This window comes from Vicugna pacos, chromosome 31, assembly GCF_048564905.1.
Source record: "Vicugna pacos chromosome 31, VicPac4, whole genome shotgun sequence".
Classification (NCBI taxonomy): Eukaryota; Metazoa; Chordata; class Mammalia; order Artiodactyla; family Camelidae; genus Vicugna; species Vicugna pacos.
The window spans coordinates 10,224,716-10,251,238 of record NC_133017.1 but is presented as its reverse complement, the minus strand read 5'-3'; the positions used below and the strand labels follow the sequence as shown (position 1 = coordinate 10,251,238).

Below are 26,523 nucleotides of genomic sequence, written 5' to 3'. Positions count from 1 at the left end.
CAGACCCAGGAGTGTGCAGGCCTTGGAGTGTGCAGGCCCAGGAGGGTGCAAGCCCAGTCCAGGGCAGGTCCAGGAGTGTACAGGCCCAGGAGTGTGCAGACACCGGAGTGTGCAGCCCCAGTAGTGTGCATACCCAGCAGTGTGCAGGCCCAGGAGTGTTCAGTCCCTGTAGTGTCTGGAACCAGGGGACGTCAGGCCCCAGAGTGTGCAGGCCCAAGAAAGGGCAGGCCCAAGGGTGTTCAGGCGCAGGAATGGGGAGTCCCATGACCATACCCACCAAGCAGAGGGCAGGCCCAGGCGTGTACATGCCTAGGAGTGTGCCGGCACAGGAGGGAGTACGCTCAGGAGTGTGCAGGCCAAGGAGTGTGCAGACCGGAGTGTGCAGAGACAGGAGAGTGCAGGCCCAGTATTGTACAGGCCTAGGGCTGTGTATTTCAATCCGTGTGTAGCCCCAGGAGTGTGCCGGCACAGATGGGAACAAGCCTAGCTGTGCACAGGCATAAGTGGTAACAGGCCCAGGAGTGTACAAGCCCAGGTTCATGCAGGCCGAGGTGTGCGCAGGTCCAGGAGTGTGTAGGCCCAGGTGTGTGCTGTCCCAGGAGTGTGCGGGCCTAGGAGAACACAGGCTCTGGAGTGTGCAGGCCCAGGAGTGTGGAGGTCCATGAGAGGGCCGGGCGAATTGGAGGCAGGCCCAGGAGAGGGAAGGCCCATGAGTGTGCAGGCCCTGAGTGTGCACTCGAGGGATTGTGCGGGCCCAGGAGAGGGCAGGCCCTGGGTGGTGCAGGCCCAGGAGTGTGTAGGTACAGGAGGGAGGAGGCCCAGGAGTTTGCAGGCAAGGAGTGTGTAAGGATAGATGCGTACAGGCCCTGGAGTGTGCAGGTAAACTAGACATGGCTGATACATGGACAGTGAGTGCAAAGGTAGAAAGCCTCTGGGTTTTCCCTCTTTAGGGAGGGAGAGGGAGGCTCAGCATAGGTCCTTGAGCTTCCGCGAGAAAAGTGGCTCTCAGCCCAGGTCGGCTGCGGGCGCCTCTGGGGTTGTCACACCTGAGGGGCCCTCTGTGGACGGGTCCTGTGTTCTTGGCACTGACGTGGATTTTCCTCCTCCTCTTCCCCAAGGGGCGGTAGAGGCTCGGGGGCAGCTTCCAGCCGATCACGGCCATCCTGCTGCCCTCATGCACGCTGGCCCTGCACGCCCGGCAGCTGGACGTCAGGCTGCAGCTGGACTACGTCTCCGCCTCGCAGGTAAGAGGAGCCCCGCTGCTTCCCTGGGGGCCGGCAAGGGGGTCCCTCGGGAGGGGTTTCGGTTGGGGGCTCCTGGCTAGACGCCGCAGCCGTGTGAGTGGCACCGTTGGGGTGAAGGAGGCTGGTGCCAGGGACAGGGCAGGCCCAGGAGTGTGCAGGCCCAGGAGTGTGCATGCCCAGGAGTGTGCAGGCATAGGAGGGAGCAGGCCCAGTAGTGTGCAGGCCAAGTAGAGTGCAGGCCCTGAAGTTTGCAGGCCCAGCTGTGTGCAGACAGAGGAGTGTGCAGGCCAAGGAGGGTGCAGGCCCAGGGGTGTACAGGCCCAGGAGTGTGCAGGCCCAGGCGTGTGCAGACTCCGGAGTGTGCAGAGACAGGAGTGTGCAGGCCCAGGATTGTACAGGCCTAGGGCTGTGCAGGCCCAGCAGTGTTCAGGCCCAGGAGTGTGCAAAATCAGGAGTATACAGGCCCAGGTGTGTTCAGGCTCAAGATTGTGCAAGTCCTGGAGTGTGCAGGCCCATGAGTGTGCAATCCAGGAGTGTGCGGGCCCAGTAGTGTGCAAGCCAGGACCAGAGAAGGCCCATTTCAGGGAAGGCCCAGGAGTGTACATATCCAGGGGTGTGCAGGACCAGGAGTGTGCAGACACTGGAGTGTGCAGAGACAGGAGTGTGCAGTCCCAGGATTGTGACGGCACAGGAGGGACAGGCGAAGAAGTGTGTCGGCATAGGTGGGAGCAGGCCCAGTAGTGTGCAGGCACAGGTGGTAGTAGGCTAATGAGTGTGAAAGCCAAGGAGTGTGCAGACACCGTAGTGTGCAGAGACAGGGGAGTGCATATCCTGGAGTCTACAGGCCGAGGAGTGTGCAGGCCCAGGTGTGTGCAGGCACAAGTGGGAGCAGGCCCAGTAGTGTGAAGGCCCAAGGATGTACAGGTCCAGGAGAGGGCCGGCCGAATTTGGGGCAGGCCCAGGAGAGGGAAGTCCCAGGAGTGTGCAGGACCTGGAGTGTGCAGACACAGGAGGGATCAGTCACAGGTGTGTGCAGGTCCAGGGGTATACAGGCCCAGGTGTGTGCAGGCCCAACATTTTGTAGGTCCAGGAGAGGGCAGGCCCAGGAGTGTGCAGACAGTGGAGTGTGCAGGAAAAGGAATACGCAGGCCCAGGCCAGGGCAGGCCCAGGAGTGTACAGGCCCATGTGTGTGCAGGCCCTGGAGTTTGCAGGCCAAGGAGTGTGCAGGCCCAGGAGTGTGCAGACAGAGGAGTGCACAGGACAAGGAAGGTGCAGGCCAAGGAATGTGCAGACCCTGGAGAGGACAATCCCTGGAATGTGCAGGCCCAGGAGTGTGCAGACCAAGCAGTGTGCACCCCCAGGAGTGTGCAGGGCAAGGAGTGTGCAGGCCCAGGAGTGTGCAGGCACAAGTGGGAGCAGCCCCAGTAGTGTGCAGACCCAGGAGTGTGCAGGCCTTGGAGTGTGCAGGCCCAGGAGGGTGCAAGCCCAGTCCAGGGCAGGTCCAGGAGTGTACAGGCCCAGGAGTGTGCAGACACGGGAGTGTGCAGAGACAGGAGTGTGCGGCCCACGGCTGTGCATACCCAGCCGTGTGCAGGCCCAGGAGTGTTCAGTCCCTGTAGTGTCTGGAACCAGGGGACGTCAGGCCCCAGAGTGTGCAGGCCCAAGAAAGGGCAGGCCCAAGGGTGTTCAGGCGCAGGAATGGGGAGTCCCATGACCATACCCACCAAGCAGAGGGCAGGCCCAGGCGTGTACATGCCTAGGAGTGTGCCGGCACAGGAGGGAGTACGCTCAGGAGTGTGCAGGCCAAGGAGTGTGCAGACCGGAGTGTGCAGAGACAGGAGAGTGCAGGCCCAGTATTGTACAGGCCTAGGGCTGTGTATTTCAATCCGTGTGTAGCCCCAGGAGTGTGCCGGCACAGATGGGAACAAGCCTAGCTGTGCACAGGCATAAGTGGTAACAGGCCCAGGAGTGTACAAGCCCAGGTTCATGCAGGCCGAGGTGTGCGCAGGTCCAGGAGTGTGTAGGCCCAGGTGTGTGCTGTCCCAGGAGTGTGCGGGCCTAGGAGAACACAGGCTCTGGAGTGTGCAGGCCCAGGAGTGTGGAGGTCCATGAGAGGGCCGGGCGAATTGGAGGCAGGCCCAGGAGAGGGAAGGCCCATGAGTGTGCAGGCCCTGAGTGTGCACTCGAGGGATTGTGCGGGCCCAGGAGAGGGCAGGCCCTGGGTGGTGCAGGCCCAGGAGTGTGTAGGTACAGGAGGGAGGAGGCCCAGGAGTTTGCAGGCAAGGAGTGTGTAAGGATAGATGCGTACAGGCCCTGGAGTGTGCAGGTAAACTAGACATGGCTGATACATGGACAGTGAGTGCAAAGTTAGAAAGCCTCTGGGTTTTCCCTCTTTAGGGAGGGAGAGGGAGGCTCAGCATAGGTCCTTGAGCTTCCGCGAGAAAAGTGGCTCTCAGCCCAGGTCGGCTGCGGGCGCCTCTGGGGTTGTCACACCTGAGGGGCCCTCTGTGGACGGGTCCTGTGTTCTTGGCACTGACGTGGATTTTCCTCCTCCTCTTCCCCAAGGGGCGGTAGAGGCTCGGGGGGCAGCTTCCAGCCGATCACGGCCATCCTGCTGCCCTCATGCACGCTGGCCCTGCACGCCCGGCAGCTGGACGTCAGGCTGCAGCTGGACTACGTCTCCGCCTCGCAGGTAAGAGGAGCCCCGCTGCTTCCCTGGGGGCCGGCAAGGGGGTCCCTCGGGAGGGGTTTCGGTTGGGGGCTCCTGGCTAGACGCCGCAGCCGTGTGAGTGGCACCGTTGGGGTGAAGGAGGCTGGTGCCAGGGACAGGGCAGGCCCAGGAGTGTGCATGCCCAGGAGTGTGCAGGCATAGGAGGGAGCAGGCCCAGTAGTGTGCAGGCCAAGTAGAGTGCAGGCCCTGAAGTTTGCAGGCCCAGCTGTGTGCAGACAGAGGAGTGTGCAGGCCAAGGAGGGTGCAGGCCCAGGGGTGTACAGGCCCAGGAGTGTGCAGGCCCAGGCGTGTGCAGACTCCGGAGTGTGCAGAGACAGGAGTGTGCAGGCCCAGAATTGTACAGGCCTAGGGCTGTGCAGGCCCAGCAGTGTTCAGGCCCAGGAGTGTGCAAAATCAGGAGTACACAGGCCCAGGTGTGTTCAGGCTCAAGATTGTGCATGTCCTGGAGTGTGCAGGCCCATGAGTGTGCAATCCAGGAGTGTGCAGGCCCAGTAGTGTGCAAGCCAGGGCCAGAGAAGGCCCATGCCAGGGAAGGCCCAGGAGTGTACAGATCCAGGATTGTGTAGGCCCAGGAGTGTGCATGCCCAGGAGTGTCCAGATGAGGGGTTTGAGACCGTGGTGGGATGTACTTCACGGGCATAAATAGCGTAAAAAGCATAAAACTACATGGTAGTGATGGTCGGACAGCATGGGAATGCACTTAATGTTCCTGAAATGCACAATTTAAAAGGGAAAAAAATCTGTATTTTATTAAAGGAAGTGGAAAATGGAAAAATACAGGATGCCATAAATGATGTAAAACAAATAAGCTAAACTAAAGAAAAACAAAACAAAAGCAAATTCAGGGGTAGGGAAGTCAACTTCGGGTAGGGGAGGGGATTTATGGTGGGATTTTGGAGAAGGTGTAGGAGGGTGCAGAGGGGGCAGAGCCCTAGGGGGTGATGATGCCTGAAATGGTTCTCCACTGCCCAGCGGCCCAGGTGCAGGTGCAGGAACTGCAGGCTTCTCAGGAGCAGCAAGATCAGCAGGAGCGGCAGGCTCTTCAGGAGTGGCAAGATCAGCAGGAGCGGCAGGCTCTTCAGGAGCGGCGGGCTCTTCAGGAATGGCAGGCTCTTCAGGAGCTGCAGGCTCTTCAGGAGCGGCTAGATGAGCAGGAATGGCAGGCTCTTCAGGAGCTGCAGGCTCTTCAGGAATGGCAGGCTCTTCAGGAGCTGCAGGCTCCTCAGGAGCGGCTAGATCAGCAGGAATGGCGGGCTCTTCAGGAGCAGCTAGATCAGCAGGAGCGTCAGGCTCTTCAGGATCGGTGGGCTCTTCAGGAGCGGCAGGCTCTTCAGGAGTGGCAAGATCAGCAGGAGCGGCAGGCTCTTCCGGAGCTGCAGGCTCTTCAGGAGCGGCTAGATCAGCAGGAACAGCAGGTTCTTCAGGAGTGGCTAGATCAGCAGGAATGGCGGGCTCTTCAGGAGCGGCTAGATCAGCAGGAACGGCAGGCGCTTCAGGAGCGGCGGGCTCTTCAGGAGTGGCGGGCTCTTCAGGAATGGCAGGCTCTTCAGGAGCTGCAGGCTCCTCAGGAGCGGCTAGATCAGCAGGAATGGCGGGCTCTTCAGGAGCAGCTAGATCAGCAGGAGCGTCAGGCTCTTCAGGATCGGTGGGCTCTTCAGGAGCGGCAGGCTCTTCAGGAGCCGTGGGCTCTTCAGGAGCGGCGGGCTCTTCAGGAGCGGCTAGATCAGGAGGAGAGGCAGGCTCTTCAGGAGCTGCAGGTTGTTCAAGAGCGGCAAGATCAGCAGGAGCGGCAGGCTCTTCAGGAGCGGCTAGATGAGCAGGAGCAGCAGGCTCTTCAGGAGCTGCAGGCAAGATCCTGGGGAGAGACCTGGGCGATGTCTGGGCAGGAGGCTGTGGTGGTGGGGAGCCCTTCATACCCAGACTCTTCCGGAGCCTGTGCTGGCCTTCCACAGTGTGGCACACCAGCCCCTCACTTGGGGAGCTGGCATGAGTGTCCTGGTTCCCCGGATCCTGCGGTGTCTGGCTCTGCAATGACAGTGACCGGCAGCCGGCCCGGCCCGCAGGTCTCAGAGCCCTGCCTGGCCAGGACCACTCCTGCTTCTGCCCCACTCGACCGTCTGCTGCCTGATCAGACTGGGACCTTGGTCATCTCAGTCACCCGGGAGGCAAGAGACACACCCTAGGGCATGGGCGCCACCTCGGGCAGCAGGGCCCTGCCCCGGTTCTCCACATCCCAGCCAGCCCGCTTGGACCCAGGTTGGTGACGTGATCGGCCCCCCAGGCCTCTGACCCTTCCTCAGCCTGCTCTTGCTTGAGGCAGGACCCCCCCAACATGACTGCCCCACCGCCACCAGTCAGGAAGGGGCTGTGGGGCCACCCGGGTGGGGTCTGAGTGGTGGCCCGGCCTGGGCGGGCCTGCCCTGGGCCTCCCTGTGTTACCTTTCGGTCCCTCTGGCCAAAAGGCCAGAGGCGCCTGGGGTGAGACCCGACCCACTGTCGGCACTGTTGGCAAAGGCCGTTGCTGCGGGCTTTCCGGGGGCCGCGACCTCGGGATCTTGGGATGCAACAAAACATGTCTGAGCTGAGCTGAGTTCACCAGCCAAGTCAGTTGAGAAGTGTCCTTCTCTACACAGCGGGTGCCTGGTGACCTGGGTCCCAAGTTCTGTTGGGCTCTGTTGCCAGGGAAGTGAGGTCACTTCCTGGGGTCCCCTTCCCCAAGCTTCCTCCTTACACAAAGCTCCCCAAGGGCCTTTTTGGGCTGTTGATGGCTCACTTCCCACCCCATGCCATGTCCACCCAGTGACACCAACTCGGCCCCTCCTATAGCCCTGGGGAGGCCTGGATGCAGCCAGGGTCACAGCTCTGATGACACAGCTGGCTTCAGACCCGGCTCCCCCGCCAGCAGTGCTGTCACCCTGGACAAGCCACCTGCTTCTCAGGGTCTCCCCAATCCCCCATCGGCGCAGTGGGGATCATCTGGACCCGGCTTCCTAGGAGAGCCATCATGTCTCTAGAACCACAAACACCTACTGCACCTGTCACCTCTGTGGGCTGGCATCACAGGGAGCTCATGCACAGACTCAGCAAAGGAAGGGCCCCACAGAGGGCTGGTGTGCAGGCCCAGGTGTGTGCAGGCACACGTAGGAGCAGGCCCAGTAGTGTGTAGGCCCAAGAGTGTGCAGGGGTAGGAGTGTGCAGACAGAGGAGTGCGCAGGACAAGGAGGGTGCAGGCCCAGGAGTGTGCAGGCTCTGGAGAGGACAATCCCTGGAACGTGCAGGCCCAGGACTGTGCAGACCAAGCAGTGTGCACCCCCAGGAGTGTGCAGGGCCAGGAGTGTGCAGGCACATGTGGGAGCAGCCCCAGTAGTGTGCAGACCCAGGAGTGTGCAGGCCGTGGAGTGTGCAGGCAAAGGAGGGTGCAGGCCCAGTCCAGGGCAGGTCCAGGAGTGTTCAGGCCCAGGAGTGTGCAGACACCGGAGTGTGCAGAGACAGGAGTGTGCAGGCCCAGGGCTGTGCAGACCCAGCAGTGTGCAGGCCCAGGAGTGTGCAGTCCCTGTACTGTGCAGAACCAGGGGACGTCAGGCCCCAGAGTGTGCAGGCCCAAGAAAGGGCAGGTCCAAGGGTGTTCAGGCGCAGGAATGGGGAGTCCCAGGACCGTGCCCACCAAGCAGAGGGCAGGCCCAGGCGTGTGCATGCCCAGGAGTGTGCAGGCACAGGAGGCAGCAGACCGAGGAGTGTGCAGACCCAGGTGTGTGCAGGCACAAGTGGGAGCAGTCCCAGTAGTGTGCAGGCCCAGAGTGTGCAGGTGCAGGATAGGGCCGGCCGAATTGGGGGCAGGCCCAGGAATTGGAAGGCGCAGGAGTGTGCAGGGCCAGAAGTGTGCTGTCCCAAGAGTGTGCAGTGCCAATAGTGTTCAGGCCCAGGAGTGTTCAGGACCAGGAGTTTGTAGGCCGAGGAGTATGTAGTCACAGGAGGGAGCAGGTACAGGAGTGTGGAAGCCCAGGAGTGTACAGGCCAATGTTCGTGCAGGCCCAGGTGTGCACAGGTCCAGGAGAGTGCATGCCCTGGTGTGTGCAGTCCCAGGAGTCTGCAGGCCCTGGGTTGTGCAGGCCCAGGAGTGTGTAGGTACAGGAGGGAGGAGGCCCAGGAGTTTGCAGGCAAGGAGTGTGTAAGGATAGATGCGTACAGGCCCTGGAGTGTGCAGGCCCTTGAGTGTGCACACGAGGGATTGTGCGAGCCCAGGAGAGGGCAGGCCCAGCAGTGTGCAGGCCCAGGAGTGTGCAGACACAGGAGGGATCAGTCACAGGAGTGTGCAGGTCCAGGAGTGTACAGGCCCAGGTGTGTTTAGGCCCAACATTGTGCAGGTCCAGGAGTGTGCAGGCCCAGGAGTGTGCAGACAGAGGAGTGTGCAGGCCAAGGAGGGTGCAGGCCCAGGCCAGGGAAGGCCCAGGAGTGTACAGGTCCAGGAGTGTGCAGGAGCAGGAGTGTGCAGACACTGGAGTGTGCAGAGACAGGAGTGTGCAGGCCCAGGAGTGTGCCGGCACAGGTGGGAACAGGGCTAGGAGTGTGCAGGCATAGATGGGAGCAGGCCCAGGAGTGTACAAGCCCAGGTTTATGCAGGTCCAAGTGTGCGCAGGTCCAGGAGTGTGAAGGCCCAGGTGTCTGCTGTCCCAGGAGTGTGCAGGTCCTGAAGTTTGCAGGCCCAGGAGTGTACAAGCCCAGGTTCATGCAGGCCCGAGTGTTCGCAGGTCCAGGAGTATGAAGGCCCAGGTGTCTGCTGTCCCAGGAGTGTGCAGGTCCTGAAGATTGCAGGCCCAGGAGTGTGCAGACAAAGGTGTGTGCAGGCCAAGGAGGGTGTAGGTCCTGGAGTGTACAGGCCCAGGAGTGTGCAGGCCAAGGCGTGTGCAGACTCCGCAGTGTGCAGAGACAGGATTGTGCAGGCCCAAGATTGTACAGGCCTTGGGCTGTGCAGCCCAGCAGTGTTCAGGCCCAGGAGTGTGCAAAATCAGGATTATACAGGCCCAGGTGTGTTCAAGCTAAACATTGTGCATGTCTTGGAGTGTGCAGGCCTATGAGTGTGCAATCCAGGTGTGTGCAGGCCCAACAGTGTGCAAGCCTAGGCCAGAGAAGGCCCATGCAGGGAAGGCCCAGGAGTGTACAGATCCAGGAGTGTGCAGGCCCAGGAGTGTGCATGCCCAGGAGTGTGCAGGCACAGGAGGGAGCAGGCCGAGGAGTGTGCAGTGCCAGGTGTGTGCAGGCACAAGTGGGAGCAGGCCCAGTAGTGTGAAGGCCCAAGAATGTGCAGGTCCTGGAGAGGGCCGGCCGAATAGGGGGCAGGCCCAGGAGAGGGAAGGCCCAGGAGTTTGCAGGCTCTGGAATGTGCACACGAGGATTTGTGCGGACCCAGGAGAGGGCAGGCCCAGGAGTGAGCAGACAGAGGAGTGTACAGGCCCAGGAGTGTGCAGGACCAGGAGTGTGCAGACACTGGAGTGTGCAGAGACAGGAGTGTGCAGTCCTAGGATTGTGACGGCACAGGAGGGACAGGCGAAGAAGTGTGTCGGCATAGGTGGGAGCAGGCCCAGTAGTGTGCAGGCACAGGTGGTAGTAGGCTAATGAGTGTGAAAGCCAAGGAGTGTGCAGACACCGGAGTGTGCAGAGACAGGGGAGTTCATATCCTGGAGTCTACAGGCCGAGGAGTGTGCAGGCCCAGGTGTGTGCAGGCACAAGTGGGAGCAGGCCCAGTAGTGTGAAGGCCCAAGGATGTACAGGTCCAGAAGAGGGCCGGCCGAATTTGGGGCAGGCCCAGGAGAGGGAAGTCCCAGGAGTGTGCAGGACCTGGAGTGTGCAGACACAGGAGGGATCAGTCACAGGTGTGTGCAGGTCCAGGGGTATACAGGCCCAGGTGTGTGCAGGCCCAACATTTTGTAGGTCCAGGAGAGGGCAGGCCCAGGAGTGTGCAGACAGTGGAGTGTGCAGGAAAAGGAATACGCAGGCCCAGGCCAGGGCAGGCCCAGGAGTGTACAGGCCCATGTGTGTGCAGGCCCTGGAGTTTGCAGGCCAAGGAGTGTGCAGGCCCAGGAGTGTGCAGACAGAGGAGTGCACAGGACAAGGAAGGTGCAGGCCAAGGAATGTGCAGACCCTGGAGAGGACAATCCCTGGAATGTGCAGGCCCAGGAGTGTGCAGACCAAGCAGTGTGCACCCCCAGGAGTGTGCAGGGCAAGGAGTGTGCAGGCCCAGGAGTGTGCAGGCACAAGTGGGAGCAGCCCCAGTAGTGTGCAGACCCAGGAGTGTGCAGGCCTTGGAGTGTGCAGGCCCAGGAGGGTGCAAGCCCAGTCCAGGGCAGGTCCAGGAGTGTACAGGCCCAGGAGTGTGCAGACACGGGAGTGTGCAGAGACAGGAGTGTGCGGCCCACGGCTGTGCATACCCAGCCGTGTGCAGGCCCAGGAGTGTTCAGTCCCTGTAGTGTCTGGAACCAGGGGACGTCAGGCCCCAGAGTGTGCAGGCCCAAGAAAGGGCAGGCCCAAGGGTGTTCAGGCGCAGGAATGGGGAGTCCCATGACCATACCCACCAAGCAGAGGGCAGGCCCAGGCGTGTACATGCCTAGGAGTGTGCCGGCACAGGAGGGAGTACGCTCAGGAGTGTGCAGGCCAAGGAGTGTGCAGACCGGAGTGTGCAGAGACAGGAGAGTGCAGGCCCAGTATTGTACAGGCCTAGGGCTGTGTATTTCAATCCGTGTGTAGCCCCAGGAGTGTGCCGGCACAGATGGGAACAAGCCTAGCTGTGCACAGGCATAAGTGGTAACAGGCCCAGGAGTGTACAAGCCCAGGTTCATGCAGGCCGAGGTGTGCGCAGGTCCAGGAGTGTGTAGGCCCAGGTGTGTGCTGTCCCAGGAGTGTGCGGGCCTAGGAGAACACAGGCTCTGGAGTGTGCAGGCCCAGGAGTGTGGAGGTCCATGAGAGGGCCGGGCGAATTGGAGGCAGGCCCAGGAGAGGGAAGGCCCATGAGTGTGCAGGCCCTGAGTGTGCACTCGAGGGATTGTGCGGGCCCAGGAGAGGGCAGGCCCTGGGTGGTGCAGGCCCAGGAGTGTGTAGGTACAGGAGGGAGGAGGCCCAGGAGTTTGCAGGCAAGGAGTGTGTAAGGATAGATGCGTACAGGCCCTGGAGTGTGCAGGTAAACTAGACATGGCTGATACATGGACAGTGAGTGCAAAGGTAGAAAGCCTCTGGGTTTTCCCTCTTTAGGGAGGGAGAGGGAGGCTCAGCATAGGTCCTTGAGCTTCCGCGAGAAAAGTGGCTCTCAGCCCAGGTCGGCTGCGGGCGCCTCTGGGGTTGTCACACCTGAGGGGCCCTCTGTGGACGGGTCCTGTGTTCTTGGCACTGACGTGGATTTTCCTCCTCCTCTTCCCCAAGGGGCGGTAGAGGCTCCGGGGGCAGCTTCCAGCCGATCACGGCCATCCTGCTGCCCTCATGCACGCTGGCCCTGCACGCCCGGCAGCTGGACGTCAGGCTGCAGCTGGACTACGTCTCCGCCTCGCAGGTAAGAGGAGCCCCGCTGCTTCCCTGGGGGCCGGCAAGGGGGTCCCTCGGGAGGGGTTTCGGTTGGGGGCTCCTGGCTAGACGCCGCAGCCGTGTGAGTGGCACCGTTGGGGTGAAGGAGGCTGGTGCCAGGGACAGGGCAGGCCCAGGAGTGTGCAGGCCCAGGAGTGTGCATGCCCAGGAGTGTGCAGGCATAGGAGGGAGCAGGCCCAGTAGTGTGCAGGCCAAGTAGAGTGCAGGCCCTGAAGTTTGCAGGCCCAGCTGTGTGCAGACAGAGGAGTGTGCAGGCCAAGGAGGGTGCAGGCCCAGGGGTGTACAGGCCCAGGAGTGTGCAGGCCCAGGCGTGTGCAGACTCCGGAGTGTGCAGAGACAGGAGTGTGCAGGCCCAGGATTGTACAGGCCTAGGGCTGTGCAGGCCCAGCAGTGTTCAGGCCCAGGAGTGTGCAAAATCAGGAGTATACAGGCCCAGGTGTGTTCAGGCTCAAGATTGTGCAAGTCCTGGAGTGTGCAGGCCCATGAGTGTGCAATCCAGGAGTGTGCGGGCCCAGTAGTGTGCAAGCCAGGACCAGAGAAGGCCCATTTCAGGGAAGGCCCAGGAGTGTACATATCCAGGGGTGTGCAGGACCAGGAGTGTGCAGACACTGGAGTGTGCAGAGACAGGAGTGTGCAGTCCCAGGATTGTGACGGCACAGGAGGGACAGGCGAAGAAGTGTGTCGGCATAGGTGGGAGCAGGCCCAGTAGTGTGCAGGCACAGGTGGTAGTAGGCTAATGAGTGTGAAAGCCAAGGAGTGTGCAGACACCGTAGTGTGCAGAGACAGGGGAGTGCATATCCTGGAGTCTACAGGCCGAGGAGTGTGCAGGCCCAGGTGTGTGCAGGCACAAGTGGGAGCAGGCCCAGTAGTGTGAAGGCCCAAGGATGTACAGGTCCAGGAGAGGGCCGGCCGAATTTGGGGCAGGCCCAGGAGAGGGAAGTCCCAGGAGTGTGCAGGACCTGGAGTGTGCAGACACAGGAGGGATCAGTCACAGGTGTGTGCAGGTCCAGGGGTATACAGGCCCAGGTGTGTGCAGGCCCAACATTTTGTAGGTCCAGAAGAGGGCAGGCCCAGGAGTGTGCAGACAGTGGAGTGTGCAGGAAAAGGAATATGCAGGCCCAGGCCAGGGCAGGCCCAGGAGTGTACAGGCCCATGTGTGTGCAGGCCCTGGAGTTTGCAGGCCAAGGAGTGTGCAGGCCCAGGAGTGTGCAGACAGAGGAGTGCACAGGACAAGGAAGGTGCAGGCCAAGGAATGTGCAGACCCTGGAGAGGACAATCCCTGGAATGTGCAGGCCCAGGAGTGTGCAGACCAAGCAGTGTGCACCCCCAGGAGTGTGCAGGGCAAGGAGTGTGCAGGCCCAGGAGTGTGCAGGCACATGTGGGAGCAGCCCCAGTAGTGTGCAGACCCAGGAGTGTGCAGGCCTTGGAGTGTGCAGGCCCAGGAGGGTGCAAGCCCAGTCCAGGGCAGGTCCAGGAGTGTACAGGCCCAGGAGTGTGCAGACACCGGAGTGTGCAGAGACAGGAGTGTGCGGCCCACGGCTGTGCATACCCAGCCGTGTGCAGGCCCAGGAGTGTTCAGTCCCTGTAGTGTCTGGAACCAGGGGACGTCAGGCCCCAGAGTGTGCAGGCCCAAGAAAGGGCAGGCCCAAGGGTGTTCAGGCGCAGGAATGGGGAGTCCCATGACCATACCCACCAAGCAGAGGGCAGGCCCAGGCGTGTACATGCCTAGGAGTGTGCCGGCACAGGAGGGAGTACGCTCAGGAGTGTGCAGGCCAAGGAGTGTGCAGACCGGAGTGTGCAGAGACAGGAGAGTGCAGGCCCAGTATTGTACAGGCCTAGGGCTGTGTATTTCAATCCGTGTGTAGCCCCAGGAGTGTGCCGGCACAGATGGGAACAAGCCTAGCTGTGCACAGGCATAAGTGGTAACAGGCCCAGGAGTGTACAAGCCCAGGTTCATGCAGGCCGAGGTGTGCGCAGGTCCAGGAGTGTGTAGGCCCAGGTGTGTGCTGTCCCAGGAGTGTGCGGGCCTAGGAGAACACAGGCTCTGGAGTGTGCAGGCCCAGGAGTGTGGAGGTCCATGAGAGGGCCGGGCGAATTGGAGGCAGGCCCAGGAGAGGGAAGGCCCATGAGTGTGCAGGCCCTGAGTGTGCACTCGAGGGATTGTGCGGGCCCAGGAGAGGGCAGGCCCTGGGTGGTGCAGGCCCAGGAGTGTGTAGGTACAGGAGGGAGGAGGCCCAGGAGTTTGCAGGCAAGGAGTGTGTAAGGATAGATGCGTACAGGCCCTGGAGTGTGCAGGTAAACTAGACATGGCTGATACATGGACAGTGAGTGCAAAGTTAGAAAGCCTCTGGGTTTTCCCTCTTTAGGGAGGGAGAGGGAGGCTCAGCATAGGTCCTTGAGCTTCCGCGAGAAAAGTGGCTCTCAGCCCAGGTCGGCTGCGGGCGCCTCTGGGGTTGTCACACCTGAGGGGCCCTCTGTGGACGGGTCCTGTGTTCTTGGCACTGACGTGGATTTTCCTCCTCCTCTTCCCCAAGGGGCGGTAGAGGCTCGGGGGGCAGCTTCCAGCCGATCACGGCCATCCTGCTGCCCTCATGCACGCTGGCCCTGCACGCCCGGCAGCTGGACGTCAGGCTGCAGCTGGACTACGTCTCCGCCTCGCAGGTAAGAGGAGCCCCGCTGCTTCCCTGGGGGCCGGCAAGGGGGTCCCTCGGGAGGGGTTTCGGTTGGGGGCTCCTGGCTAGACGCCGCAGCCGTGTGAGTGGCACCGTTGGGGTGAAGGAGGCTGGTGCCAGGGACAGGGCAGGCCCAGGAGTGTGCAGGCCCAGGAGTGTGCATGCCCAGGAGTGTGCAGGCATAGGAGGGAGCAGGCCCAGTAGTGTGCAGGCCAAGTAGAGTGCAGGCCCTGAAGTTTGCAGGCCCAGCTGTGTGCAGACAGAGGAGTGTGCAGGCCAAGGAGGGTGCAGGCCCAGGGGTGTTCAGGCCCAGGAGTGTGCAGGCCCAGGCGTGTGCAGACTCCGGAGTGTGCAGAGACAGGAGTGTGCAGGCCCAGAATTGTACAGGCCTAGGGCTGTGCAGGCCCAGCAGTGTTCAGGCCCAGGAGTGTGCAAAATCAGGAGTACACAGGCCCAGGTGTGTTCAGGCTCAAGATTGTGCATGTCCTGGAGTGTGCAGGCCCATGAGTGTGCAATCCAGGAGTGTGCAGGCCCAGTAGTGTGCAAGCCAGGGCCAGAGAAGGCCCATGCCAGGGAAGGCCCAGGAGTGTACAGATCCAGGATTGTGTAGGCCCAGGAGTGTGCATGCCCAGGAGTGTCCAGATGAGGGGTTTGAGACCGTGGTGGGATGTACTTCACGGGCATAAATAGCGTAAAAAGCATAAAACTACATGGTAGTGATGGTCGGACAGCATGGGAATGCACTTAATGTTCCTGAAATGCACAATTTAAAAGGGAAAAAAATCTGTATTTTATTAAAGGAAGTGGAAAATGGAAAAATACAGGATGCCATAAATGATGTAAAACAAATAAGCTAAACTAAAGAAAAACAAAACAAAAGCAAATTCAGGGGTAGGGAAGTCAACTTCGGGTAGGGGAGGGGATTTATGGTGGGATTTTGGAGAAGGTGTAGGAGGGTGCAGAGGGGGCAGAGCCCTAGGGGGTGATGATGCCTGAAATGGTTCTCCACTGCCCAGCGGCCCAGGTGCAGGTGCAGGAACTGCAGGCTTCTCAGGAGCAGCAAGATCAGCAGGAGCGGCAGGCTCTTCAGGAGTGGCAAGATCAGCAGGAGCGGCAGGCTCTTCAGGAGCGGCGGGCTCTTCAGGAATGGCAGGCTCTTCAGGAGCTGCAGGCTCTTCAGGAGCGGCTAGATGAGCAGGAATGGCAGGCTCTTCAGGAGCTGCAGGCTCTTCAGGAATGGCAGGCTCTTCAGGAGCTGCAGGCTCCTCAGGAGCGGCTAGATCAGCAGGAATGGCGGGCTCTTCAGGAGCAGCTAGATCAGCAGGAGCGTCAGGCTCTTCAGGATCGGTGGGCTCTTCAGGAGCGGCAGGCTCTTCAGGAGTGGCAAGATCAGCAGGAGCGGCAGGCTCTTCCGGAGCTGCAGGCTCTTCAGGAGCGGCTAGATCAGCAGGAACAGCAGGTTCTTCAGGAGTGGCTAGATCAGCAGGAATGGCGGGCTCTTCAGGAGCGGCTAGATCAGCAGGAACGGCAGGCGCTTCAGGAGCGGCGGGCTCTTCAGGAGTGGCGGGCTCTTCAGGAATGGCAGGCTCTTCAGGAGCTGCAGGCTCCTCAGGAGCGGCTAGATCAGCAGGAATGGCGGGCTCTTCAGGAGCAGCTAGATCAGCAGGAGCGTCAGGCTCTTCAGGATCGGTGGGCTCTTCAGGAGCGGCAGGCTCTTCAGGAGCCGTGGGCTCTTCAGGAGCGGCGGGCTCTTCAGGAGCGGCTAGATCAGGAGGAGAGGCAGGCTCTTCAGGAGCTGCAGGTTGTTCAAGAGCGGCAAGATCAGCAGGAGCGGCAGGCTCTTCAGGAGCGGCTAGATGAGCAGGAGCAGCAGGCTCTTCAGGAGCTGCAGGCAAGATCCTGGGGAGAGACCTGGGCGATGTCTGGGCAGGAGGCTGTGGTGGTGGGGAGCCCTTCATACCCAGACTCTTCCGGAGCCTGTGCTGGCCTTCCACAGTGTGGCACACCAGCCCCTCACTTGGGGAGCTGGCATGAGTGTCCTGGTTCCCCGGATCCTGCGGTGTCTGGCTCTGCAATGACAGTGACCGGCAGCCGGCCCGGCCCGCAGGTCTCAGAGCCCTGCCTGGCCAGGACCACTCCTGCTTCTGCCCCACTCGACCGTCTGCTGCCTGATCAGACTGGGACCTTGGTCATCTCAGTCACCCGGGAGGCAAGAGACACACCCTAGGGCATGGGCGCCACCTCGGGCAGCAGGGCCCTGCCCCGGTTCTCCACATCCCAGCCAGCCCGCTTGGACCCAGGTTGGTGACGTGATCGGCCCCCCAGGCCTCTGACCCTTCCTCAGCCTGCTCTTGCTTGAGGCAGGACCCCCCCAACATGACTGCCCCACCGCCACCAGTCAGGAAGGGGCTGTGGGGCCACCCGGGTGGGGTCTGAGTGGTGGCCCGGCCTGGGCGGGCCTGCCCTGGGCCTCCCTGTGTTACCTTTCGGTCCCTCTGGCCAAAAGGCCAGAGGCGCCTGGGGTGAGACCCGACCCACTGTCGGCACTGTTGGCAAAGGCCGTTGCTGCGGGCTTTCCGGGGGCCGCGACCTCGGGATCTTGGGATGCAACAAAACATGTCTGAGCTGAGCTGAGTTCACCAGCCAAGTAGGTTGAGAAGTGTCCTTCTCTACACAGCGGGTGCCTGGTGACCTGGGTCCCAAGTTCTGTTGGGCTCTGTTGCCAGGGAAGTGAGGTCACTTCCTGGGGTCCCCTTCCCCAAGCTTCCTCCTTACACAAAGCTCCCCAAGGGCCTTTTTGGGCTGTTGATGGCTCACTTCCCACCCCATGCCATGTCCACCCAGTGACACCAACTCGGCCCCTCCTATAGCCCTGGGGAGGCCTGGATGCAGCCAGGGTCACAGCTCTGATGACACAGCTGGCTTCAGACCCGGCTCCCCCGCCAGCAGTGCTGTCACCCTGGACAAGCCACCTGCTTCTCAGGGTCTCCCCAATCCCCCATCGGCGCAGTGGGGATCATCTGGACCCGGCTTCCTAGGAGAGCCATCATGTCTCTAGAACCACAAACACCTACTGCACCTGTCACCTCTGTGGGCTGGCATCACAGGGAGCTCATGCACAGACTCAGCAAAGGAAGGGCCCCACAGAGGGCTGGTGTGCAGGCCAAGGAGTGTGCAGGCCCAGGACTGTGCAGACGAGGCATTGTGTGGGCCCAGGAGAGGGCAGGCCTAGGAGTGTGCAGGGACAGAAGTGTGCAGGCCCAGGAGTGTGCAGGGCCAGTAGTGTTCAGGCCCCGGAGAGTGCAGGAAAGGTGAGGGCCATCACAGGAGAGGGCAGGGCCAAATGGGGCAGGCCAAGGAGTGTGCAGGACAAGGAGTTTGTAGGCCGAGGAGTATGCGGTCACAGGAGTGAGCAGGCCCAGGTGTGTGCAGTCCTTGGAGTGTGCAGGCCCAGGAGAGGGCATGCCCTGGAATGTGCAGGCCCAGGAGTGTGTAGGTACAGGAGGGAGCAGGCCCAGGAGTTTGCAGACGAAGGAGTGTGTAGGGACAGATGCGAGCAGGCCCTGGAGTGTGCAGCGCCAGGAGTGTGCTGGTCCATGAGAGGGTCGGCCGAAGTGGGGGCTGGCCCGGGATAGGTCATGGCCAGGGGTGTGTAGGTCAAGACTGTGCTTGCCCAGGATTATACAGTCCCAGGAGTGAGCATGTACAGGAGTGTGCAGGCCCAGGAGTGTAGAAGCCCAGGTTTGTGCAGGCCCAGGTGTGCGCAGGTCCAGGAGCATGCAGGCCCAGGTGTGTGCAGTCCCAGGAGAGTGCAGGCCCTGGAGAGGACAGGCCCTCGAATGTGCAGGCCCAGGAGTGTGCAGGCCAAGCAGTGAGCACCCCCAGGAGTGTGTAGGCCCAGGAGTGTACAGGCCCAGGAGTGTGCAGCCCCAGGCGTGTGCAGACTCCGGAGTGTGCAGACACAGGGGTGTGCAGGCCCAGGACTGTACAGGTTAGGGCTGTGCAGGCCTAGCAGTGTCCAGGCCCAGGAGTGTGCAAAATCAGGAGTATACAGGCCCAGGTGTGTTCAGGCTCAAGATTGTGCATGTCCTGGAGTGTGCAGGCCCATGAGTGTGCAATCCAGGAGTGTGCGGGCCCAGTAGTGTGCAAGCCAGGGCCAGAGAAGGCCCATACCAGGGAAGGCCCAGGAGTGTACATATCCAGGGGTGTGCAGGCCCATGAGTGTGCAGGCCCAGAGTGTGCACTCGAGGGATTGTGCGGGCCCAGGAGAGGGCAGGCCCAGCAGTGTGCAGGCCCAGGAGTGTGCAGACACAGGAGGGATCAGTCACAGGAGTGTGCAGATCCAGGAGTATACAGGCCCAGGTGTGTGCAGGCCCAACCTTGTGCAGGCCCAGGAATGTGCAGACAGAGGAGTGTGCAGGCCAAGGAGGGTGCAGGCCCAGGCCAGGGCAGGCCTAAGAGGGTACAGACCCTGGAGTGTGCAGGCCCAGGAGTATGCATGCCCAGGGCTGTGAGTCCCAGCAGTGTTCAGGCCCAGGAGTGTGCAGAATCAGGAGTATACAGGCCCAGGTGTGTTCAGGCTCAAGATTGTGCCTGTCCTGGAGTGTGCAGGCCCATGAGTGTGCAATCAAGGAGTGTGCGGGTCCAGTAGTGTGCAAGCCCAGGCCAGAGAAGGCCTTGCCAGGGAAGGCCCAGGAGTGTACAGATCCAGGATTGTGCTGGCCCAGGAGTGTGCATGCGCAGGACTGTGCACGCACAAGAGGGAGCAGGCCGAGGAGGGTGCAGTCCCAGGTGTGTGCAGGCACAAGTGGGAGCAGGCCCAGTAGTGTGAAGGCCCAAGAATGTGCAGGTCCTGGAGAGGGCCGGCCGAATAGGGGGCAGGCCCAGGAGAGGGAAGGCCCAGGAGTTTGCAGGCTCTGGAATGTGCACACGAGGATTTGTGCGGACCCAGGAGAGGGCAGGCCCAGGAGTGAGCAGACAGAGGAGTGTACAGGCCCAGGAGTGTGCAGGACCAGGAGTGTGCAGACACTGGAGTGTGCAGAGACAGGAGTGTGCAGGCCCAGGAGTGTGCCGGCACAGGTGGGAACAGGGCTAGGAGTGTGCAGGCATAGATGGGAGCAGGCCCAGGAGTGTACAAGCCCAGGTTTATGCAGGTCCAAGTGTGCGCAGGTCCAGGAGTATGAAGGCCCAGGTGTCTGCTGTCCCAGGAGTGTGCAGGTCCTGAAGTTTGCAGGCCCAGGAGTGTACAAGCCCAGGTTCACGCAGGCCCGAGTGTTCGCAGGTCCAGGAGTATGAAGGCCCAGGTGTCTGCTGTCCCAGGAGTGTGCAGGTCCTGAAGATTGCAGGCCCAGGAGTGTGCAGACAAAGGTGTGTGCAGGCCAAGGAGGGTGTAGGTCCTGGAGTGTACAGGCCCAGGAGTGTGCAGGCCAAGGCGTGTGCAGACTCCGCAGTGTGCAGAGACAGGATTGTGCAGGCCCAAGATTGTACAGGCCTTGGGCTGTGCAGCCCAGCAGTGTTCAGGCCCAGGAGTGTGCAAAATCAGGATTATACAGGCCCAGGTGTGTTCAGGCTAAACATTGTGCATGTCTTGGAGTGTGCAGGCCTATGAGTGTGCAATCCAGGTGTGTGCGGGCCCAACAGTGTGCAAGCCTAGGCCAGAGAAGGCCCATGCACGGAAGGCCCAGGAGTGTACAGATCCAGGAGTGTGCAGGCCCAGGAGTGTGCATGCCCAGGAGTGTGCAGGCACAGGAGGGAGCAGGCCGAGGAGTGTGCAGTGCCAGGTGTGTGCAGGCACAAGTGGGAGCAGGCCCAGTAGTGTGAAGGCCCAAGAATGTGCAGGTCCTGGAGAGGGCCGGCCGAATAGGGGGCAGGCCCAGGAGAGGGAAGGCCCAGGAGTTTGCAGGCTCTGGAATGTGCACACGAGGATTTGTGCGGACCCAGGAGAGGGCAGGCCCAGGAGTGAGCAGACAGAGGAGTGTACAGGCCCAGGAGTGTGCAGGACCAGGAGTGTGCAGACACTGGAGTGTGCAGAGACAGGAGTGTGCAGGCCCAGGAGTGTGCCGGCACAGGTGGGAACAGGGCTAGGAGTGTGCAGGCATAGATGGGAGCAGGCCCAGGAGTGTACAAGCCCAGGTTTATGCAGGTCCAAGTGTGCGCACGTCCAGGAGTATGAAGGCCCAGGTGTCTGCTGTCCCAGGAGTGTGCAGGTCCTGAAGTTTGCAGGCCCAGGAGTGTGCTGACACAGTAGGGATCAGTCACAGGAGTGTGCAGGTCCAGGAGTGTGCCGGCCCAGGTGTGTGCAGGCCCAACATTGTGCAGTCCCAGGAGTGTGCAGGCCCAGGTATGTGCAGGCCCAGGCCATGGCAGGCCCAGGAGGGTACAGACCCTGGAGTGTGCAGACCCAGGAGTATGCATGCCCAGGGCTGTGAGGCCCAGCATTTTTCAGGCCCTGGAGTGTACAGAATCAGGTGTATACAGGCCAAGGTGTGTTAATGCCCAAGATTGTGCAGGTCCTGTTGTGTGCAGACCCATGAGTGTGCAGTTCGAGCAGTGTGCAGGCCCAGTAGTGTTCAGGCCCAGGAGTGTGCAAAATCAGGAGTATACAGGTCCAGGTGTGTTCAGGCTCAAGATTGTGCATGTCCTGGAGTGTGCAGGCCCATGAGTGTGCAATCCAGGAGTGTGCAGGCCCAGTAGTGTGCAAGCCAGGGCCAGAGAAGGCCCATGCCAGGGAAGGCCCAGGAGTGTACAGATCCAGGAGTGTGCAGGCCCAGGAGTGTGCATGCCCAGGAGTGTCCAGAGGAGGGGTTTGAGGCCGTGGTGGGATGTACTTCACAGGCATAAATAGCGTAAAGAGCATAAAACTACATGATAGTGATGGTCGGACAGCATGGGAATGCACTTAATGTTCCTGAAATGCACAATTTAAAAGGGAAAAAAATCTGTATTTTATTAAAGGAGGTGGAAAATTGAAAAATATAGGATGCCATAAATGATGTAAAACAAATAACCTAAACTAAAGAAAAACAAAACAAAAGCAAATTCAGGGGTAGGGAAGTCAACTTCGGGTAGGGGAGGGGATTTATGGTGGGATTTTGGAGAAGGTGTAGGAGGGTGCAGAGGGGCACAGCCCTAGTGGGTGATGATGCCTAAAATGGTTCTCCACTGCCCAGCGGCCCAGGTGCAGGTGCAGGAACTGCAGGCTTCTCAGGAGCAGCAAGATCAGCAGGAGCAGCAGGCTCTTCAGGAGTGGCAAGATCAGCAGGAGCTGCAGGCTCTTCAGGAGTGGCAAGATCAGCAGGAGCTGCAGGCTCTTCAGGAGTGGCAAGATCAGCAGGAGCGGCAGGCTCTTCAGGAGCTGCAGGCTCTTCAGGATCGGCTAGATCAGCAGGAACGGCAGGTTCTTCAGGAGCGGCTAGATCAGCAGGAATGGCGGGCTCTTCAGGAGTGTCTAGATCAGCAGGAACGGCAGGCGCTTCAGGAGCGGCGGGCTCTTCAGGAATGGCAGGCTCTTCAGGAGCCGTGGGCTCTTCAGGAGCGGCTAGATCAGCAGGAGAGGCAGGCTCTTCAGGAGAGGCAGGCTCTTCAGGAGCGGCTAGATCAGCAGGAGCGGCAGGCTCTTCAGGAGCAGCGGGCTCTTCAGGAGCGGCTAGATCAGCAGGAACGGCGGGCTCTTCATATGCAGTTGGAGCAGCAGGATCTTCATGTTCAGCAGGAGCAGCTGGAGGGAGTTCGCGTTCTCCTGCTGGACCCTGGTGGTCCTGTTTTTGTTCTCTGGCGTCTTCCCCTGCCCCTGCCTGCTCTGGACCTGTAACTGTTGGACGTGGAGAGAGCTTTAAGTCTAGTGGTTGTGCTCAGGCACAACCTGGAAAAAGGTACCCACATGGCTCCCTTTCCACGTGCCTTTTCAAGGACAGAAATCTTCCCAGAGCTTTGCAGACAGCTCCCACCGAGCAAGTGCCCACAGGCACTTGTTCTGTGACTGAATTCTTCCAGACAGGTGGTCTGAGGCCCGTCTTTGTTCTGGTCCCAACAGCAGACTTTGGGAATGCCTCCCTGTGTGGCCCAGCCCTCCGCCCTCCCTCACCTACACACCCGCACCGGCCCTGCCCTTCTCACCTTTGGGCTGTGCTTCGGGGGGCTCCTGGCCCTCTACCTGAATCCCCGGGTGGTGGGCCCGGTGCTCCAGGTCAGAGCCGGGGGTGCTGAGCTGCCCCTCAGCCCTGGGCAAGATCCTGGGGAGAGACCTGGGCGACGTCTGGGCAGGAGGCCGTGGTGGTGGGGAGCCCTTCATACCCAGACTCTTCCGGAGCCTGTGCTGGCCTTCCACAGTGTGGCACACCAGCCCCTCACTTGGGGAGCTGGCATGAGTGTCCTGGTTCCCCGGATCCTGCGGTGTCTGGCTCTGCAATGACAGTGACCGGCAGCCGGCCCGGCCCGGAGGTCTCAGAGCCCTGCCTGGCCAGGACCACTCCTGCTTCTGCCCCACTCGACCGTCTGCTGCCTGATCAGACTGGGACCTTGGTCATCTCAGTCACCCGGGAGGCAAGAGACACACCCTAGGGCATGGGCGCCACCTCGGGCAGCAGGGCCCTGCCCCGGTTCTCCACATCCCAGCCAGCCCGCTTGGACCCAGGTTGGTGACGTGATCGGCCCCCCAGGCCTCTGACCCTTCCTCAGCCTGCTCTTGCTTGAGGCAGGACCCCCCCAACATGACTGCCCCACCGCCACCAGTCAGGAAGGGGCTGTGGGGCCACCCGGGTGGGGTCTGAGTGGTGGCCTGGCCTGGGCGGGCCTGCCCTGGGCCTCCCTGTGTTACCTTTCGGTCCCTCTGGCCAAAAGGCCAGAGGCGCCTGGGGTGAGACCCGACCCACTGTCGGCACTGTTGGCAAAGGCCGTTGCTGCGGGCTTTCCGGGGGCCGCGACCTCGGGATCTTGGGATGCAACAAAACATGTCTGAGCTGAGCTGAGTTCACCAGCCAAGTAGGTTGAGAAGTGTCCTTCTCTACACAGCGGGTGCCTGGTGACCTGGGTCCCAAGTTCTGTTGGGCTCTGTTGCCAGGGAAGTGAGGTCACTTCCTGGGGTCCCCTTCCCCAAGCTTCCTCCTTACACAAAGCTCCCCAAGGGCCTCTCTGGGCTGTTGATGGCTCACTTCCCACCCCATGCCATGTCCACCCAGTGACACCAACTCGGCCCCTCCTATAGCCCTGGGGAGGCCTGGATGCAGCCAGGGTCACAGCTCTGATGACACAGCTGGCTTCAGACCCGGCTCCCCCGCCAGCAGTGCTGTCACCCTGGACAAGCCACCTGCTTCTCAGGGTCTCCCCAATCCCCCATCGGCGCAGTGGGGATCATCTGGACCCGGCTTCCTAGGAGAGCCATCATGTCTCTAGAACCACAAACACCTACTGCACCTGTCACCTCTGTGGGCTGGCATCACAGGGAGCTCATGCACAGACTCAGCAAAGGAAGGGCCCCACAGAGGGCTGGTGTGCAGGCCCAGGTGTGTGCAGGCACACGTAGGAGCAGGCCCAGTAGTGTGCAGGCCCAAGAGTGTGCAGGGGTAGGAGTGTGCAGACAGAGGAGTGCGCAGGACAAGGAGGGTGCAGGCCCAGGAGTGTGCAGACCCTGGAGAGGACAATCCCTGGAACGTGCAGGCCCAGGACTGTGCAGACCAAGCAGTGTGCACCCCCAGGAGTGTGCAGGGCCAGGAGTGTGCAGGCACATGTGGGAGCAGCCCCAGGAGTGTGCAGACCCAGGAGTGTGCAGGCCGTGGAGTGTGCAGGCAAAGGAGGGTGCAGGCCCAGTCCAGGGCAGGTCCAGGAGCGTTCAGGCCCAGGAGTGTGCAGACACCGGAGTGTGCAGAGACAGGAGTGTGCAGGCCCAGGGCTGTGCAGACCCAGCAGTGTGCAGGCCCAGGAGTGTGCAGTCCCTGTACTGTGCAGAACCAGGGGACGTCAGGCCCCAGAGTGTGCAGGCCCAAGAAAGGGCAGGTCCAAGGGTGTTCAGGCGCAGGAATGGGGAGTCCCAGGACCGTGCCCACCAAGCAGAGGGCAGGCCCAGGCGTGTGCATGCCCAGGAGTGTGCAGGCACAGGAGGCAGCAGACCGAGGAGTGTGCAGACCCAGGTGTGTGCAGGCACAAGTGGGAGCAGTCCCAGTAGTGTGCAGGCCCAGAGTGTGCAGGTGCAGGATAGGGCCGGCCGAATTGGGGGCAGGCCCAGGAATTGGAAGGCGCAGGAGTGTGCAGGGCCAGAAGTGTGCTGTCCCAAGAGTGTGCAGTGCCAATAGTGTTCAGGCCCAGGAGTGTTCAGGACCAGGAGTTTGTAGGCCGAGGAGTATGTAGTCACAGGAGGGAGCAGGTACAGGAGTGTGGAAGCCCAGGAGTGTACAGGCCAATGTTCGTGCAGGGCCAGGTGTGCACAGGTCCAGGAGAGTGCATGCCCTGGTGTGTGCAGTCCCAGGAGTCTGCAGGCCCTGGGTTGTGCAGGCCCAGGAGTGTGTAGGTACAGGAGGGAGGAGGCCCAGGAGTTTGCAGGCAAGGAGTGTGTAAGGATAGATGCGTACAGGCCCTGGAGTGTGCAGGCCCTTGAGTGTGCACACGAGGGATTGTGCGAGCCCAGGAGAGGGCAGGCCCAGCAGTGTGCAGGCCCAGGAGTGTGCAGACACAGGAGGGATCAGTCACAGGAGTGTGCAGGTCCAGGAGTGTACAGGCCCAGGTGTGTTTAGGCCCAACATTGTGCAGGTCCAGGAGTGTGCAGACCCAGGAGTGTGCAGACAGAGGAGTGTGCAGGCCAAGGAGGGTGCAGGCCCAGGCCAGGGAAGGCCCAGGAGTGTACAGGTCCAGGAGTGTGCAGGAGCAGGAGTGTGCAGACACTGGAGTGTGCAGAGACAGGAGTGTGCAGGCCCAGGAGTGTGCCGGCACAGGTGGGAACAGGGCTAGGAGTGTGCAGGCATAGATGGGAGCAGGCCCAGGAGTGTACAAGCCCAGGTTTATGCAGGTCCAAGTGTGCGCAGGTCCAGGAGTGTGAAGGCCCAGGTGTCTGCTGTCCCAGGAGTGTGCAGGTCCTGAAGTTTGCAGGCCCAGGAGTGTACAAGCCCAGGTTCATGCAGGCCCGAGTGTTCGCAGGTCCAGGAGTATGAAGGCCCAGGTGTCTGCTGTCCCAGGAGTGTGCAGGTCCTGAAGATTGCAGGCCCAGGAGTGTGCAGACAAAGGTGTGTGCAGGCCAAGGAGGGTGTAGGTCCTGGAGTGTACAGGCCCAGGAGTGTGCAGGCCAAGGCGTGTGCAGACTCCGCAGTGTGCAGAGACAGGATTGTGCAGGCCCAAGATTGTACAGGCCTTGGGCTGTGCAGCCCAGCAGTGTTCAGGCCCAGGAGTGTGCAAAATCAGGATTATACAGGCCCAGGTGTGTTCAGGCTAAACATTGTGCATGTCTTGGAGTGTGCAGGCCTATGAGTGTGCAATCCAGGTGTGTGCGGGCCCAACAGTGTGCAAGCCTAGGCCAGAGAAGGCCCATGCAGGGAAGGCCCAGGAGTGTACAGATCCAGGAGTGTGCAGGCCCAGGAGTGTGCATGCCCAGGAGTGTGCAGGCACAGGAGGGAGCAGGCCGAGGAGTGTGCAGTGCCAGGTGTGTGCAGGCACAAGTGGGAGCAGGCCCAGTAGTGTGAAGGCCCAAGAATGTGCAGGTCCTGGAGAGGGCCGGCCGAATAGGGGGCAGGCCCAGGAGAGGGAAGGCCCAGGAGTTTGCAGGCTCTGGAATGTGCACACGAGGATTTGTGCGGACCCAGGAGAGGGCAGGCCCAGGAGTGAGCAGACAGAGGAGTGTACAGGCCCAGGAGTGTGCAGGACCAGGAGTGTGCAGACACTGGAGTGTGCAGAGACAGGAGTGTGCAGTCCTAGGATTGTGACGGCACAGGAGGGACAGGCGAAGAAGTGTGTCGGCATAGGTGGGAGCAGGCCCAGTAGTGTGCAGGCACAGGTGGTAGTAGGCTAATGAGTGTGAAAGCCAAGGAGTGTGCAGACACCGGAGTGTGCAGAGACAGGGGAGTTCATATCCTGGAGTCTACAGGCCGAGGAGTGTGCAGGCCCAGGTGTGTGCAGGCACAAGTGGGAGCAGGCCCAGTAGTGTGAAGGCCCAAGGATGTACAGGTCCAGAAGAGGGCCGGCCGAATTTGGGGCAGGCCCAGGAGAGGGAAGTCCCAGGAGTGTGCAGGACCTGGAGTGTGCAGACACAGGAGGGATCAGTCACAGGTGTGTGCAGGTCCAGGGGTATACAGGCCCAGGTGTGTGCAGGCCCAACATTTTGTAGGT

The 26,523-nt window shown here is 61.2% G+C and overlaps 1 protein-coding gene across 2 annotated transcripts; it reads left to right on the top strand.

The window, feature by feature from the left end:
- The first annotated feature begins 11,412 nt into the window (after window positions 1-11,412).
- Window positions 11,413-22,303, top strand: LOC140690631 (uncharacterized). Of its 2 annotated transcripts, XM_072952515.1 has the most exons (4): window positions 11,413-11,513; window positions 14,080-14,206; window positions 16,325-16,517; window positions 21,387-22,303. In XM_072952515.1, exons 3-4 carry the CDS (start codon window positions 16,448-16,450, stop codon window positions 22,025-22,027), a joined length of 711 nt encoding a protein of 236 aa, XP_072808616.1. In that variant the 5' UTR covers window positions 11,413-11,513; window positions 14,080-14,206; window positions 16,325-16,447; the 3' UTR covers window positions 22,028-22,303. The 2 variants fall into 2 exon arrangements, with proteins under 2 accessions (XP_072808616.1, XP_072808617.1); XM_072952516.1 differs by lacking the exons at window positions 11,413-11,513; window positions 14,080-14,206 and having other exon boundaries at window positions 16,183-16,517.
- Window positions 22,304-26,523: the final 4,220 nt, after the last annotated feature.